Consider the following 19,182-nt stretch of genomic DNA (forward strand, 5'->3'; position numbering starts at 1 on the left):
AGAGAAGGGTATAGGAATTCTAGGTACCAGAATGATAAGCAAAAGAAGGCTGCACTTATCCAATCTGCAGTCCAAGAATTTAAAATAAAATAAAATAAAGGAAGACAAGAAAATGCAATTTGTTTTTCTCAGCTGGCCCTTAGCCTACAACAAACCTAAAGAAATTAAACATTAAGATTTTTTTGTCCTAGGTTTATGATTATCTACAAATTTAAAAATTTTTAAAAATGTATTTATAGAGCCTTCTTGAATGTCTCATTGTCCATGTATTTTTCCTTAAAAAAAAACACCCAAAACCAAGACATCACTTAGTTTTAAATGGCCTAGAAAAAAACGCAAATATTTGCTGATGCAAGAATATGAAAGTCAGGAAACAGAAGCAAGTTTTGAATATTGTCCATCATGTGTTAGCAAATGCAGAGCTAGGAAGGGTTAAGTACATTTTCTGTGCATAGCATTAGTATTATGAACCTTTCCTTCCTGTCGCCCTGACTTACACAAGCTTTCCCAGCAACATGCAAATCCTCTCTAGCATAGTAAGGCTCAAAACAAACAGCATTTTAAACTGTAAAAATGTTAGTTACGTTTTTACTATTTGTTTTCCACCTTTGATACACAGACAGAATGGAATCCAAGGTAGAGTTAGCTCTTCACATAGCCAGTCTCCTTTCAGATTTCCAAGCCACCAGAAGTGTAATTTTAGTTTCAACTATTTTTTCCTTAGACTCACCCTTCATGCTTTTATTATTTAATTTTTGCATAAAATGCCTGTTATAATACCAACACTGTGCATGTGTAACAGCACTTCCCCAAATGCTATACAGCATGTGGTCTTAGATCTCACACTGTACCCAAGACATGTTCAGTCACAACTTCCTAGTTACGTATTGCTTGCTTTTATTATCTTCTAACATTGTGCTTATACATTTTATAATCAGACAGATATCCAAGAAATTAAAGAAAAACGTTCCCAGTACCAGAAAAGCTAGCCCTCCCAATTTCCCATTTTAACTAAGCACTGATGTTTAGAATCACACGCAATCTAAAAAAATACTCAGCAAATTCATTTTTTTTAATAAATGGATATTTAAAATGAAAACAGGGTATGTCAAAAAGGTTTCACTTGCTCCTACTATTGTCTGTTAAACAAATCATTTCTACAGAATTACAAACAAGACCAACTCAAATGCCTTGCTTTCCCTAGACATCCCTGGACCTCCCCCATCTCCTCACTAAACAGTTTATGAGTTTTCTCAAGACACTGGGCTGGCTTAAGTGGCATCCTCGATCAGGCAGCCTCCCTCTCCTTTATAAACACATTTGTAGGATTACGATCACACAGAAATCAAGGTTTAGAAGTTGTTTCAGGAAGTCTGGACTTGAAAGCTGGCTATTCACTTCCACGACTCTTAAGACTAAGGACATCCACCCTTTAAGCCCTGAAGCAACTTCACAGACTTGATTTCTGTGCCATAGTAATCCAGGAAATAGTTTTCTGTGTAAACTTGAGCATGAGGGTATGTCTACGCTACAGTGGTACACATACGGCACTGCAGCTGTGCCACTGTAGTGTAGATGATTCCTACAGTGATGGAAAGAGTTTTTCTACTGATGTAGGCAACCCACCTTTACAAGAGGCAGTAGCTAGCTAGTACCTTAAAAATTCCAGCTGAGTCTACAAGGGGGTTAGGTTGACAGCATTGCATGGGGCACAAAATTTTTCAAAGCCCTAAACAATGTAACGGGGTCAATCTAATTTTTAGGTGTAGACCAGGCCTGAGACTTCTGACAAACCAAAACTATGTTTTCTATCATAAAGAACCTACTTTAATTGTTTGTTCACCTTTTGAAACAGCTTAACTGTTTTCAGAGGAACAGCCGTGTTAGTCTGTATTCGCAAAAAGAAAAGGAGTACTTGTGGCACCTTAGAGACTAACCAATTTGTTTGAGCATGAGCTTTCGTGAGCTACAGCTCACTTCATCAGATTTTCAATCTAAGTAAAACCGATATGGGAATATCATAGCTCAACGTGCAAATGACAGACTGTATTCAGAAGACAAAAATCTATTGTGGAGAGAGACAGAAAAACTGACAGAGCCAACTGAGTTATGGTTAAAATTTCTTTTATTTCAGTATAGGAGATCCTGAACTGAAGATTTATGTTTTGGCCCGAACTGTTAAACTGGGTATGTTATTCTCTAAATATATTGTGCCATAAGTGTACACGGTACTATGATAGTAAAAAGTCTAGGACATGTTTCACCTTTTATCATTAGCAGTGCTTGAAGTTTCAGATAAGGTATGCATTGCTGAATATTCCTGGAATATAAACAACAACTATGGAACTTTATTTAATATTATTGATTCCATACAGGTATTCAAGACACCATGGTGATGGATGCGGAATAAAAACCTACATTATGTGAACATGTTATAAACAGAATCTCAACTTTTGGAAGTCCAAAGAGCTTACAAGATGAGAATAATACATGAGAAATTCAATTTTCTATTTAAAAAACGTGTTGCCAAAGAACAACATTCAAGCTTAGAACTTTCTCATGTGAACGTGAAAGCATCCAAATAAAGCAGTAAGGTATGGCAGGCAACGCAGATCTCTTCAGTTACTGCAGGCCTTGGGTGATGTTAAGTAGTAAAAGACTAAAATTCTGTTACTTGCAATGATCTCCCATTTCAGATGTTTATTGGTGGCATGAAATAGGGAAAAAAAATATCAAAAAGTTAATTCCCCCCCCCCCCCCCAACATTTCTTGCTAATGTGCACAGGACAAAGACAAGAAAAACTCCAGTAGACATTGGATTTGCAGGTTGTGGAGGGCCTCCAATGATTTTTCATTTTGTTTTATTCTTAAATATTGTTTTGCAGAGGGGATTATCTAGGATAGCTAGAAAAAACAGTGCTAGAAATACAGATTTTAGTTTTCCAGGCCTGCAAGAACAGCTTGAACTACTTTTCTTTAGCACAGTAATTTCTTCAAAATCCTGTGAACTCATTTCTCCCTATCCTCTGGGATCTCTCCTCCTAAGATAGTATCTTTATATGTTTTTAATCATTGCATTTTGAGGATTCTATCTGTATACTGTAGTAAAATTAGACTGCTGTGTAGATAAATGGAATTGAAGTGGTGTTTTAATTATAAGTTGCACATGTTTTATTGGGATTGTCTTCTTAATCAAATATCTTACCTTGTCTTAAGATTTCTCCATTGTGTGCGTATTTGCTAACACCAGTAAAAACAGATGATATAACAAATCTGCCACAAATTGATAGTGACAGAATTATTTACTGTATGCAAAAACAGTACAACTTGAAGTCGATGTTTTGGAACATTATGTCATTCTAAACATTATATGTTGTAGTTATGAACAGAAACCCACCTTGTTTGATACTGCGTGTTAATTAAGTTAAGAGTTTTCTCCATAAGAGGACAAAGAATTTACTATGCAGTATTAATAGAATACCGTTAAACTCCTTGCATGGGAAAAACCCTTTCATGAGTTTCTTTAAAATGCTGTGTGATGGCCAACTCAATTCATTGTTCCCATGTGTGTGAAATGACAGCCTGGCTAAGAACTTAGAATACGCTAAGTCCCATACTTCTTACGCTTTTTTCCATGTCAACGTTTGGGAATGTACCTATACCTTAAACTGCATGAAGATGATACTTTATCTGTTTTGAAATATTAAAAAAAGTATACCCATTTTACTGAATGTAATCTATATCCATCAAATTTGATTGAAATGTTGAAAAAAGGTATGCCTCACTGCAAACACATTGAAAGATGTGTGCCAATAATCTACCAGTCCTAGGGGCCTGGAGCTTAAAACAAAAAACAAAACAGTTGCACTCTAAGGGAACCAACATGCAATACATAAAAATTTACCCATCTACTCCATTTTTTATGTAAAGAACCAAAAAGTAAAACTAAACACCACTTGTTTTATCCTCTAAAAAGAGATCAATGACATAACTACATGTCTTCTCATAAAGATCATGAAACTTTCATGGTGTTATACCAGTTTGTTCTATATAATATACAAGACTTTTCTCATTCTTTACAGCCTTGCAGTGTTACAATAAAATTCTAATTCTATTCCACAATAGGTAATTCGTTAAGACTTTCACTTCAAAAATAACATTTCATATGGGATATAAAGACAAACATTTCTGATGCAAAGTGCATATACAGAAAATTAACTACTTCTCTCTCAAATTAGATTCACCAGTAGTTTTATTTCTGAGGTGTTGATCTACATTAACAACTACAAAAGAATTAAAAACTAAGTTTCATCTGGTGATGCAGCCTAAGATTTTCAAAAGTGACTAGTGATTTTGGGTGCTCAACTTAAGACACCTTGAAGGGCCTGATCTTTCAAAAGTCTAAGCATCTATTCTCTGAAAAATCAAAACCCTTTAAGGTATTTTAAGTTAGGTACCCAAAGTCACTATTAACTTGAAAATCTTGGACTTAATTGATTATTCATGTGAATTTTATACAGAACTTTTTAAAAGTCCCTTTTAATATAACTAGTTTATTTTCCCTTGTTTTAAACTAAAATACTTCCTTCATAAAAATTAGTAGCAATGAAGACAAATGTAAGAGGGCTCAATGCAGCTTCCAACAATCCCAGAAAAGTATCTTGTTGTATTTGAATCTGGTCCCGTCCTGGAATCAATCTACAGTCATTTACTGAAAAGAGCAAGTAGGCCAGAATTTTTTCCACATTGCACTGTGAATGTGTGTGCATACGTAAGCAGGGTATGTGTTATTTTTCTCATCCACCTTAAAAGACAATGTCTAACTCAACACTTTAAGCTATAAAAGTGACCACAAAAAATATAAAGCAGATCAAATATATTTAATATAAAAGAATTGCATCCTATCAATTAGCTTTGCACCACTCTCACATAAAAACAAATATCACTTTGCTTAATCACCTCATCTTTTGTTTTATATTTATTTTTAAACGCTCCCTTTCTTTTACCAACCAGGAGATTTTTCTGTTGATTAACACCCTTAGGCCACATGTCTACATTGCCAAACATGCAACCGCTAAAGTAATATTACACATTTTTTTTAAACCACCCACAAGATCCGAAGTTTATTTACATATTATTTTGTTTCACAGAAGAATCACTAATAAATTCAAAAGCAAATGCCTAGCATGTTTTCCTTTTTTACTGGCATAATCGCTATCACCATAGAAAACTCACTAGGCTAAATCCTTAGTTGGTATAAGTTAAAGTCAGTGATGATTTACACCAGGTAAGGACACAGCACATGACCGACTATTATTCTGAAGTCTCCATTGTTTGTGAAAAGTTTAAGTAATGTTAAGTTGTCAAATTTCTTTTCAACCTCGCTTAGAAAACATTAAAATAATTCACTTCCTTGTTTGCAAACCTGTATTGTGTAAGCACAACTCTGGCAATAGTGTGTATTGCTCTTCCTCCTTTCCTCTTATCTCATTTGCACTGCATAGTGCAGAGTTTGCAGCGGAGATTTCAGAGAGGTTCCAACTCAGCCCATGAGCTTGCACAATTTGGCTCACAATCATTTGTAGGTGGAAACAGAATTTGACCCTAGGTTTTCTTAAGTCCTAAAACAACTGAGCCTTTGAAAAAAGATCTCTGGACAGTGAATTTTTTTAATTGATATTTAGAAATCAGAGAACATGTCTTCCCAGATTACAACATCAAGAGACGTACATTTTAAACCAAACAGATTGACAATTTCCTCCTTACGTGGATTTGGTTGACAAGTCAAATTCCACAAACACATATAGCATTAGGCAGAAAGCCTCAACAGTTGCCCCAAAAAAGTGGAAAGCTTAAGCCAAAAGAAGGAAATCAGCTGATTCAGATAAAGATGAGAACTAGTATTACCTAGGCATTCCTTCCTGAGGGTTGTTGTGTTTTTTGGTTGCTGTTTGTTTGTCGTTATTGTGTGGGTTTTTTTTTTGGGGGGGGGGGGGGCCTGGGAGAATGACATTTTGGAAATCATAGTAACTATACACAGCAGTTAATGTGCAATCATTCCGATTTGTAAAAATAAGCCATTTACAGAAAACAGTCTAGATATTATATTATATTGCACTCATGATGGTATCTGAGCACCTTAGATTTTCAACAAAACAGTGAAATGGGAGAAGTGAAAGGAACTGCAGCTTGAAGTCCTATTGCCTTGCAAACAAAACACTAATTCTCTACTTTGACTAACCTAAAACCTTCATGATTTTTTTTAACATTTGACTTTTTAATATGAACTTCTGAGGTTGCCTATGTCTGTTCCTGCTAAGTGTTTGGAACCCCCTTTAGAACAGCGTGCATAGGTTTTTCTCATGCTACCATTCTTTGGCTGTTTTAACAGTACAGATGACCTGTAGAATGGATTCCATTTATTGTATATGAATATACACTTAATTTATTGTATGTCAATTGAGAGAGTTACAATACCAAATAGGCAGACCTAAGACTATGATAAGTAAATATCAAAAAGATACATCCTTCACTGCCTGTTTAAGTATGCTGGAGATTAAGTTATTTGCACCACAGAAATAGTACCCAATTGAACAGATAGAAAAAGATTGAGAGAATAAAGGCCACTGCTCAGAAAACTGTCCAAGACTGGTGTAGACCAAATACAGAGGATCAAGAAACTTACTTCAATATAAAACCTATGGCAACATGACAGTTTTGTTACACAATGTAATTAACATAGTTGACACTTAAATAAAATCCATGGAAGAAAAAACACAACACACTGGCATTTTACTTTGCTTCTAAGAGAGGGTTACAATTCAAAAACTTTTTTGGTAAATACATTTAAAAAACACAATATCCGAGTCCCTAAGTGGACGTTTGTTACAATAAATGAATTTGCAATACACACACTAACAGGTTTTACAGAGGCCAGAACTGTAACTCATCTAGGAGCAAGGTTAGAGAATTTAATCTGTCATTTTTTTTTTGTTCTGTGTTTTTAAAAAAAGATTTACACCTGATACTTTCTGTAACTATATGGCTGTGTGTGAACACCACTTTTTTTTTACCTCATTCTCAGTTAAGGAAGCTGAAGGAGATGAACTCTTGCTAAAACCAAGAGTTGAAGATTCTGCTGCTGAAGCCCGATTTCGCTTCTTCAGTGGTTTACATGCATCAGACAGATTTTTCGTTGCTGTAAAATAATTTTGGTTTACAAAGTGAAGTTTGGAACTTTAAAACGTTATCTCCCTGAAGCCATTTAAAATATTCCCTCAGATAAGGGAAGGAATTGTGTAGGTATGTCTTCTGGGCGCCTACGTAGTACTGAGTAAGCAGTGCACAATTAAGTTTTTGAAATAATGATGCGTTTTGAAGACTCAAGAGATCTCCAATTAAACAAATATGTACTAAAAATATTGTTAAAAATTTCCCAAAGAGCTTGCTAAATATTTTTAAATTACAATACTCTGTAATTTATGACTTTTTAAAAAGAGATGTAACACTAATTTGCTCAAACACTACATTAGAAGGCCTACATGATCTCAGCAAAATCAGATTCACTTTGTTAACATCCCCTTTTAAAAAAGTTATTTTTAAAGGAACTGGATGCTTACACTAAAAATAGCAACAATACCACGTATATTAGTTTAGATCTTTTTGCAGTGTATTAACACTTTTGAAACTGAATGTAAGAATTAAATACATGTGTTCTTGTGTTTCTTATAAAAAAGTTACCTTAAACATGTGCATGATTAACAAATCTGATCAATGAACCATTTAGCACACAAGATTGTTTTACAACTCCCTCTCAACTCTCCACATTGCCTCCCATCAACCAATTGTTATAAAGAAGTTCTTGAATCACACATGAATTTAAGTTTGATGGTCACTATTTACTATATACACTTATTTTATTGGATAAATGTATAATTAATCATGCATTTGAACAGCAAGGTTTATATTGCTACTTTACAATATCAATGGGCAACAGTTTTAATTTGATGCCATCAAATGGTGAACTTCAGAACTGCTGCTTTAAATCAGCAATACACAATTTCAATCAAATATAGTACTGCAAAATGCTGGCAGTGCAGAAAAGAGTGCAACCCCTCAAAATGGGGTTTAATGAATATAACTCAATATGGCTTCAGCAAAGTTTAGATGGCTGTCTCAGACAACCTGTTTAGTTTAAATGATTTAACTGAAAAAGTTAATTAAAACTTATTCTGACCACATTACCTGACTGGTTCTTTTGTGAAGAGAAGGTTTCTGTGACCTTTGTTTTTGCTGTTTTGTCATTGCTTGTCTCCCTCTGTCACAAAATAAAAATAAAAAAGAAAAAAGAAAAAAAACTCCTAATTTATGAGTGATTGGATAAAGGTGGCAATTACTTTTGGATTTCTGTTATTAGAAAGACAATGTCTTTGCAAACATCCTGGTCTATATTGTAATGTAATTCAGCTATGGTAAGTTTCCATTTTAGGCATGTTTATTTTTTATAAACCACCAATTGCAGAGGCTATAAAACTGTCAAACAAAAACAAAAAAAACCCAACTTGATATTCAATGTCTAACCTATCCATCTGAAACTGAAATATGAACCCCTGCATGAAAAGGAAAATGCTATATGAAGACAAAGCATTTCAGTCAGCTTTAATATTCTTTTGTCCAAACTGGTCAAGTTAAAACCTTTACATTACTAACGTAACTGCAGCAGAAATATATAAATTTGAGGATCAACCCTGCACTGAATTTTAAGTCTCGGATACTTGTTATCAACGTCACTACTTGTACCAGTGTCATTTTTTTGCACTGTTATTGTTAAAGGTTGTGCCAGCATTTCCATTATAAAATACTATTTTCAATGGAATATTGATATTGCATAAATTTGTGTCAGACTGAAACTTGTCAAATATTTTAGGCCAAGAAGTATTTTGAGAAATTTGGGAACTTACATTCAGCTGTTTGACTGTGGACATTGCACCTGGTCAAAAATAGGGCACCTCCCTTAATTACTTAAGCAACAGGGATTGCCATGAATATCTTAACTATGAGCTATGGATCCACTGAGGTAGTAAATCATGCAAATAGTAGCCAACGTTGCTTAACCTTAAATTGATGCAGATCTGATCAACAAGACGGGCATTATGGAAGGACCCAACTGCAAATATATTTTGATTTTCTAAAGGAAGCTTAAGTATTTATTGATTTTCCTCAGTCAATCCATTGTTGAGTTGGTAAACTTTTGTAGAATACCTCAACGCCAGACTACAGAGGAAGAAGTGGCCCTGCTGGATCAAAAAACCCACCTTAATGGAAACCAATAGCAGTTTTGCCTATCCATAAGCCATATTCTTTGCTGAATAAGTTAGCCTGTGTTTACATAAACTTCCTATCACTGAGACAACTAGAAGCTATAGTTCCATCAGGTTCATAAATATCTTGATGTATTTTTTAATAAGATGATTGAGGATCCATGGTCTGATTCACTCTTCACTGAAAGTGTCCTTGCTTGTGTTACATATTTATGCTCCTTTAATGCAGCTCCCATTGTGCCGATGTGATTTCTATATGCGCCATAAGTTACAAATTGTTCAGACAGAATCTATGAATATGTATTATTACCTAATCATTTTGTTCTATAACATTTAATTTCATAAAGAATAATTAAGGGCACAGAATAGCAATAGCAACACACTGCTCCTTCGCAAGGAGCAAAGGTTCATGATCATTCCCAAAGCTTCTTACTCCCCAGGACAGAGGATATTAAAAATCTGCCACTGAGTTGAAACTAAAGAACGGGAAGTGCAGCTTCAATGCTCTTCACCACTCCATAGGTGGATGACAGCTAAGTGATCTTTAAATTGTTTATGGTGATAAAGTGGACAGCTGGAACTACTCTAGGTTTCTAAGAAGAGGAAACGGGTAAAAGGCGATTCATACAAAGTAATAAGAAAGCAACCATTCTGCTATGTCTGAGACCTTCTGGAGCTAAAGGCATAACAAGAGCATTCACGTATGTATTCAGGGCTCCCAAATTACTTACTAAACACTGGATCACAATGCCCCTTCCCCCAGGGGATTCACAACGCTATTTTACAATAAATCTTCATATACTATATTACTAAGGCCTGATCTGGAAAACACTTACATACGTGCTTATGTTTTCATAAGATTAGTCCTACAGAGTTTGCTCGGTCTACCCACATGCAAAAAGTTAAGCACACGCCTAAAAGTTTGCAAAGTATGGGATCACTGTTATAAACAGAATCCCTAGTGATCTAGGCAAGTCTATAAAAGAAGTTATTCACCTTGTGTCGTAAAGATGGTTCTTCGAGATGTGTCCCCCAATGGGTGCTCCACCGTAGGTGTGTCTGTGTCCCTACAATGGAGCACCCATATGGACACTTCTCAAAGAAGAAGGAGAATGATCTAATTCTGACAAACAAGCTAGAGACTGAAGAGGAGCGAGTTAAAGGCCTGCTATCTGAACAACAAGTTGTTAAATTTAGAAATTGCAGTGTATATATAACAGATTGGAGTTCAGGACACCATGCCAGCCTAAACTGCTTTATAGGTTTAAATTTGATTCTTAGAAGTGTTTATTTGTACTTTATTTATTTTTAAGGACACAGTCTTTGATTCAGACAAATGGTGGTAACATTCACACATACATCTCTACATTTTGACACACAGAAAAGGGATGAAATTGTAAAGCAAGAAAACCAGTGGGCAGAGCCCTTGCCCATGGGAATTGAATTCTATTAGTATATTTTTTCAGCTAGGTTCAAATAACTAGTAAGGACCTCTTTTCAGATGTCTCCACCTCAACACTAAATTAACAAAATCTTTTTAACAAGTGCATCCAAACAGACATTTTTACAGTTGCTTCATTTGATGCAGTTAAAAACCAGTAAATATTAAATCCTGAAAATGGAAATGCTGACAAACTTAACTATGGCAGAGTGATTGGTGCTGCTATAATTGACTTAAACAAACCAATGATATAATTACCTTCCGATTATTCTGTTTATCCATCCTGAGTCTTTTCCTAGGTGCTTCCTGAACTTCAAAATCTTCTGAAGGTTCCTTTGTCCTCTTTTTTTGGTTTCTTTTATTTCCATGTAAGTTACCTTGGGGTGGGGGATGGGGGAAACTTACATGAAAAAAATCTAAAGCTCACTTCGAAATTATCTTAAACTGATCTAAATTATATTTCTTTTAAATTATTTTAAAAAAAGATTAAAAATGTTAACAAATTTGATTAACCCCTTGATGCCTAGGGTCCAGTTTTTATTACTGAATGCTAGTTCTAAAATGTATCCAAACTCCTAATTGCTAAATAATCAACTTATTTAGTAAGACAGATCCATCTGCATAAGCACTAGTCTAAAATCTGAATATGTAATTTTCCACATTTGTGTCCTATCAAATAAAAGAGCTGTTCTATAAAGCTATAACTGTGCTTTACCACTGAACAAAAGTTTTTAATGTCTTCCTCATTCTTTTATTAAGTTTTCCCAAGGATATAGATACAGGTACTGGAGACATCCATTAAGGGGCCTCTGTCAGAGACAGGATATCACCCATCATATGGACCATTGGCCTTTTCTTGCATGGCAATTCCTATCTTTAAACATACAAGTGTATAGAAGGCCTTAAAAACTCCATTATACTTCTGTTTTGTGAACCAAAACCTTAAAGAAGATTTAATAAGATTACTTAACTTATTGTACATGAATTCTTTACATCATAATTCATTTGATTAATTTCAATGTAAAGCTCAAACACAAAAGGTCAGTGACTGGTCTACATAGCCACTTACTAAGTTTAGTTATCTACCTTTTTGAGGTACAGTTGGTATGATAATGGCTTAGAAAGAGGTCTGGTTCATTTATGATGCATGATGGGACCTAGTACACTTACTCTTAACATTGACCCTCCAGTTGAGAGACCACATTGCATGTTTAACATGGAGAAATTACAGAGTCCCAGACCATAAATTTATTATCTAAAAATCTTTTGCAAAAGTACCATTTTAAATTTGCTCTACAGCCAGAAGTGTTCTGTTTCAATGGGAACTGATTTCTGATAAATATTTCAAATAAAGGCAGGCAACCTTAAAAATAAAAATAGTTGTCAAATTGGGTTTTTTTCTATATCCAATTGATTTAGGACTTTTTTATTATAAATTCAAAGCAGCTCTGAATCTGCAAATTTAAATTAAAATGGCTCCAGGAGAACCTGCTATTTACAAAAAGCCAGCATTAAAAAACAAAACAAAACAAAAAACCCAATACGTTTTCTGGTAAGGTCTGGATGGGGGAATGATTGAACTGACATGTTTTCATTTATAGAGAACTGAAAACGTACACAAAGATATGTACTAGCAACACCTGGTACAGGTACAATTCCAATTACATTTCTTGCAATATGACACTGAGGAAGTTGAACAAAATTCAGTACTACAGTGTTTAGATATTTAATTTGGGATCCATTAAAACTCTAAAGTTAAAGACGACAACATCTGAGAAGAAATAAAGAGGTTATGATACGTGGGTGATTACATAAAAGGTACACTCAATAGCTACTTATAATGATGAACTAATTGCACATAACACAAATTTCAATTACTTCTGGATCTTGATCTCCTTTTAGGTGAGTCTTGAAACACTTTACGTTTGGCCTCTCCAATATTCTTCAATGATGAACCTTGAGAGATACAGAATGTTGTTGTTGTTTTGTTTTTTTTAAAAAAGGATATCCAAATATTTGACACTTAAAATTGTTAAAAACTTCGTGAATTTTCCACAAAATGTTATTTCACACACAAAGATAACAAAACTGACTGCCATTTTTATACATTTTTTTTTTTCAAATCTGACGATCTTTCACACACTCCCTCTCATTCTTGTCACTGCCCAAAGCAGCACCTGGTAGCTTCAAATACTTCCACAACAGGCCTTCCTATAGTGCTGTAAAACACTATGTATACCAGACATTTATAACTGGACTGAGAAGGGTCAAGAAAATGCCACACACCCTCCATTCTTCCTTCTCAAGGAAGCTACTCCAAAGAACTCAAATTATCATATCAAAATTCTAAATAAACTGTTGTTTATCAAGACCATGAATCTTAGTTAACAGCAAAAAAGTTATGTTGCAATTTCTTATGCTGTCCTAAAAGCTTTGCAGTACACCACAATAAAATGCCAAAATGGAAGAAAGGTTTAGAATAAAGTTTGGAACACTTGCTTCCTGAGCTAATGAATGTTATGAGGTAACACTTTTTTAAGAATGTGTGTGTGTGTGTGTACATATACATATATATATATAAAGAAAGGACAGTACTGGTTATATTTTATAAACCACTTCTTAAACTATTCTTAAGAACTAACCCATACGTTTACATTAACAAAAATGCCTGACTTTCCCATTCCCACCACCCACATTTAGTGGGCAGTGAAGATAATGGCAACTGCTTATGGGCAGAAGAAGAAGGAGAAACCACCAATCTCTAAACAGTAGAATGTTTACATATAACAACTTTGTAGAACAATGAGCAAGGAATGTAGACTTCATGGATTGCTTTTATTGTAACCATTGGCATTCTTTTCCTATTGGCACAAACACCAAGAATTAAAACCAGAAAACAATGATAGCTGTTTTCCCTACAGGTCTCAAATATGTGCTTAGTTTAACATCACTATGTATATCAAATTTAGTTAGAGTACACTAGCACAGTTTTACGTTTACCAGAGTCTTCTTCAGATTTGGGAGAGGTCACTATGGCAAACTTTGTGTTATAGCGAGCTTTCTGTTTTTCACTAAGCATGTTCCACTGCGATTCAAGCAGTTCTTCAATCTCCTCACTTGAAGCATCTGGATGTTCAGCAACCACCTGTTTATGCAAAAATGGGGCATACATTAAAGAGACAAACATTAAAAGAGTGCTGTACATACTTGTATTATTCTAATACAGTGGTTCAACACATAGAAACCCACTTCAAATTTCTACTATATTCATAAAGAACTACTACAGTACAGATTGGAAGATTCCCTACATATCCCATTTATCCCTACATATCCCATTTATCCCTAAAAATAAGGTTTTAGCAACACAGATTTCAGCAGCACGAATTATAAAGTACAGTAAATAATTCTAAAAAAATAACTTGGACCCCTTTTAACATTCAGAATACTGAGTATGGACGAACCACATCATTGAAAAAAATCCTTGTAATTTCATAGGTAGCAAAATTTAAATAAATACCACAATAAAAAATTAGGTGAACACTACTGGAATAAACAAGTGATGGCCTTCATAGATTCCACTAAAGTAATTAGAAGTATTTAGAAGTAGTTTGGCAGATAGATTAATTATTATACATGCTGGCAATAATTTAGTTAACATTTTCCCAGACCACTTTACATATTTTAGATTACATTCTGTATTTTCTTTTTATACTTTGTTTAATCTAATCAAGTATGAAGAAGCCCAAGTGTGGCAGGTATCCTTAGGATACAAAAACATTTGAGTTTTAAGCATAGTGGCCCTGATTTGATCGTATACTCTTGGAAAGTAAGGTAGCATAGAGAAGTCTGTTTAACAAAAATGGAAAAGCGGATACTAAATTTAAAAGCTTAAAAATATTAAATGGGATACTAAAGTGAAATCAAATATGTGGTTTAAAAACATGCAAGTCTTCTGGTCTACAGATCTGGAGAACTGAATCATAACCACCTTCAGATGTTCTAGACTGAGTACTATTCATCTTCCCAAATCCCCGCTATCACTGGTCCGAGGAGGCATCCCTCAAAAGCACCACACACACTAGGAGACACCCGAAGGCTAGGCCCCTAAAACCACATTCTCCAACAGTAAAATCACTAAATGGAGAAGGAAACAACAACCCAAATTTTCTGCTGATGAACACAAGATCAACCACCAATAAAACCAGCACCATTCATTATCTTATTTTCAATAAAGCACCCAGCCTTGCTTACATCACTAAGATTTGGTTCAATGTCACTTCTAACCCTATCCTAACATACCCAACCCCACAGCATATACCAGTGTTTCGCAGCCCCAAAGGGGCTGCAAGCTGGTTTCAGGGCCCCGTGGGGCCCTGCAGCTGAAACCTAGAGCCCAAGCCCCAGTGCTCTCGCAGGGCTGAAAGCTCCGAGCCGCGGTGCCACTCATGGGGCTAAAGCTCTAAGCCCCCCAACCTTTGGGGCTAAAGCTGGGAGCCCCGAGAGACAGAAGCCCCTGAGCTCCCAACTCCAGGGTTAATGCCCCAAGCCCTCCTCCTTGCTCAGTGGCTGAAGTCCAGAGCCCTGAGGGCACCCCGCCCTGTGGCTGAAGCTAGGAGCCCCAAATCCCCCGCCCCGGCAGCTGAAGCCCGGAGACTGGGCCCTGGAGTTTCTATAGCATGTGGGGGGCCCCTCAAAACAAAAACAAACAAAAGGTTGAGAACCCCTGCTCTATACAACCCAGGACAAAGACAGACACTGGTGGGGGTGGGGAGGGGGAGAGAGAAGAGTAGCAGTCCTGTTTCCCAACCATCTCAGTTGCAGAAGACATCTCACCCAAGACAAAAATATTTATCCCATCCAAGACAAAAATATTTGAGTGCATCTATATGATCTATGAGGAGAAGGACAACACACACTTAAGGTGCTTAGTGGTGTACAGAGGTCCATATAGAAACCTTCTCAACTTCCTGGAAGAACTCAGAATGACTGCCCAATAGTACTGGAATCTCCCTAATTCCTTGTCCTGTTATTTCAATCTCCATATATAGAATGCAAGTTATACAATAGTACATGGCTTACATGAAAACCATGGGATTGTCCCGGAAGTTTCTGCACCTACACATGCAACTAGACACAGGTTTAAACCTATCTTCAGCTCAGGAGTAGATATGGGAGACGTTGCCAACGTTTCACTTTCCTGGTCTCACCACCACCTCATCAAGGCAAAGATCAGAGCCTTCCTTCCTACCCATTAGCACAGTGAACAACCCAAGCTTGTCCACTCCCAGAGACTCTCCAGGTTTTCAACTTAACCTAAAAGAACAAGCCACACAAATACAAGGCCAAAGCGTCAATGAGTTAGCACAGCAGTCCAATCACATGATATCCATTACTACTGATACCAGCCCACACCCCCTGAGATAATTAAGGTTCACAAAATCAAGTGCAGAAGCAGAAAGAGTGCCAGCAGCACAAAGCACATTCTGAATCCATTTGCCAGCAGCACAAATCACTCCTACAGGAATGCACCACTGCAATAAAGGATACAAAACAAGTATGAAATTCCTCCGCAATCGACCCAGCAGAGCTATGTCCAGCACAGCTATTCTCTGTTCTGAACAAGCTCTCATCAACCCAAACTGCATAGGCCAGACATCAGACCCAAGCATGGGCTGCTCTTCAGAGCTGTCAGCATATTTCATTATGAGATCAACTGAACATGTATGGTGATAATCAGTAACAAGAATTCCACCCCAGATCAGAGAGTATCATCGGCCAAATCACCCTTACTGAGTTTGGCCTCCCTACATATGCCAAAACTCAAGCAGCCCAGGAAAGTTTTAGAGCCACAATTCGTGAGTGAGATCCATGCCCCTCCCTTCTAGTAAAAACCAGCATAGAATAACTATGCCCACTACCAATGGAAATAGTCAATGCCTCCCTTTCAGAGAAGCCCACCTATCAAACTCCTTGAAAAACACAAATAGGTGGCCCAATATTCAAGCAGACATCACTTGACCTTGCAGTTTACTCCAACTACTGTCCAATCCCTGGGCACAATAATTGAGGGCCAATTTCACAAAGCAGAAAACAATTATGAGCTAATTCAGCTGGAAAGAAGAATTTAATAAAAAACTTGAGTGATAATTGGGAATCACGTAAGAATACCTTATTAGTTGCACAAAAAGCCACAATCCCACTAGGTTGTGCTGGTTACAAAAAATGAACCTGGTTTAGAGAGGAAGCAAAGGCAGCTATAAAAAGTAATATATAAGACATGGAAGAAAGGGGAAGTTGATAGTAATCAATATAATTCTGAAGTTAGGAATTGCAGAAAATGACAAGGAAGCAAAGGGAGACAAGGAGAAATTAATGGCCAAAGTTAAGGACAACAAGGTGTTTTTGTTTTGTTTTTTAAAATATATTAGGAACAAGAAGAATGGTATTGATCCATTACTAGATGGAAATGGTAGAATGATCAGTAGTAATGCAGAAAAGACAGAAATATTTCTGGTTTGTATTTGGGGAAAAACATAGTATAGCCTCATCATATGGTGATGAGAACACTCTTGATTCCACTGTTATTTCTGGAGGATGTTAAACAGAAACTACTAAAGTTGGACATTTTTAATAAGCTGGTCCAGATAACTTGCATTCAAGGGTTTTAAAGGAGCTGGCTGAGTAGCTCGCTGGATCATTAATGCTGATTTTCAGTAAGTTTTGGAGCACTGGGGAAGATCTAGAAGACTGGAAGAAAGCTAATGTTGGGTCAATTTTTCAAAAGGGTTAATGGGATGACCTGGATAATTATAGGCCTGTGAGCCGGATATTGATGCTGGACAAGATTGATGCTGGAATGGCTGATACAGGACTCTACTAATAAAATAATTAAAGGAGGGTAATGTAGATAATCAACATAATTTGATAGGATCTATTATCCATAAACCTAACTTGATTTTTTAAAATAAAGTTACAGGTGTGGTTGAGAAGATAATCGTGTTCTGTAAGTCATCTGACTTGGTACTACACATTTTGATTAAAAAACTAGAACGATATAAAATTAACATGGCACACATTAAATGAATTATAAATTGGCTAACTGATAGATCTCAAAATATAATTGTAAACCGGGAATCATCATCAAGTGCATGCGTGTCCAGTGGGGTCCCGAAAGGATTGGTTTTAGCCATATGCTTTTTCACATTTTGATCACTTACCTGGAAGAAACCGATAAAGTTTGCAGATAACACAAAAATTAGGAAGTGGTAAATAATGAAGAGGACAGGTCACTGATACAGAGCAATCTGGATTGCTTGATAAAACTAGGCACAAGCAAACAAAATCTGTTTTAATACAGTTAAATGGAAATGTATGCATCTAGGAACAAAAAATATAGACTATATTTATAAAATGGGGGACTATCATGGGAAGCAGTGACACAAAGAGATTTAGGGGCAGTGCTGTATAGCCAACTGAACATGAGCTTCCAGTGTGATCCTGTGCCCCGAAGAGCTACTGTGAGCCTGGGATACGTAATCAGGGAAAACTTGAGTAGGAATAGAGAAGTTATTTTACCCCTGTATTTGGCACTGGTGCAACTGCTACTGGAATACTGTGTCCAATTTGGCGCCCAAAATTCAAGAAGGATGTTAATCAATTGGAAAGGGCTCAGAGAAGAGCCACAAGGGGAAGTTACTCACCTTGAAATACTGAAGTTCTTCGAGTTGTGTGCCCCTGTGGGTGCTCCACTCTGGGTGTTGGTGCATCCTGGCACCGTTGATCGGAGATTTTTGGTAGCAGTGCCTCGTCAGGATGCAGGCGCTCAGTTGGTATCTCCGTCTCATTGGAAACTTCCTGAGCGCCTGCGTCCCGCACCCCCCTCAGTTCCTTCTCTACCGTGGAGCGATTATACTAGTACTCCAAAGTAGAGGGGAGGAGGATGGGGAGTGGAAGACCCACAGGGACACACATCTCGAAGAACTTCAGTTACTGCAAGGTGAGTAACTTCCCCTTCTTCTTCGAGTGCTGTCCCTGTGGGTGCTCCACTCTAGATGAACGTGTAGCAGTACCCTCTATGGTCGGTGGGACTTTGGAGATGCGACAGTGAGTACTGTAGAGTGTATTGTACGGCCAACTATGGTGTCTGCCGTGGTATCTTCAGTGACAGCATAGTGTTTGGCAAACGTGTGTTCAGATGACCATGTAGCCGCTTTACAGATGTCAGAAATGGGTACGTTATATAGGAAGGCAACAGATGTCAACATAGCTTGAGTGCAATGAGTTCTAATGCCTTTGGGCGGTTGAATATTTTGAATACGGTAAGAGGATCTGATGCAGTCAGAGATCTACTTGGACAGATGATGTTTAGAGATAGCCGTACCTTTCCATCTTTTGGTGATGGAGACAAAGCCGTGGAGATTT

At 36.7% G+C, this 19,182-nt stretch overlaps 1 protein-coding gene across 6 annotated transcripts in view; it reads right to left on the minus strand.

Moving 5' to 3' along the window:
* The window catches only part of NSD2 (nuclear receptor binding SET domain protein 2), a 151,738-nt gene that overhangs the window by 61,663 nt on the left and 70,893 nt on the right, over positions 1 to 19,182 (minus strand). For 4 of the 6 annotated variants that reach the window (XM_073342741.1, XM_073342742.1, XM_073342743.1 and 1 more), the window contains 5 exons: positions 13,762 to 13,906; positions 12,640 to 12,717; positions 11,020 to 11,138; positions 8,245 to 8,317; positions 7,074 to 7,198 (listed from right to left, as the gene is read on the minus strand). In XM_073342741.1, coding sequence (XP_073198842.1) covers positions 7,074 to 7,198; positions 8,245 to 8,317; positions 11,020 to 11,138; positions 12,640 to 12,717; positions 13,762 to 13,906 — 540 coding nt within the window. Of the gene's footprint in view, positions 1 to 7,073; positions 7,199 to 8,236; positions 11,139 to 12,639; positions 12,718 to 13,761; positions 13,907 to 19,182 lie in introns of those variants that run through there. The other 2 variants (XM_073342746.1, XM_073342745.1) reach the window with 2 other exon arrangements.

Source organism: Lepidochelys kempii, chromosome 4 (assembly GCF_965140285.1).
Source record: "Lepidochelys kempii isolate rLepKem1 chromosome 4, rLepKem1.hap1, whole genome shotgun sequence".
Taxonomy (NCBI): domain Eukaryota; kingdom Metazoa; phylum Chordata; order Testudines; family Cheloniidae; genus Lepidochelys; species Lepidochelys kempii.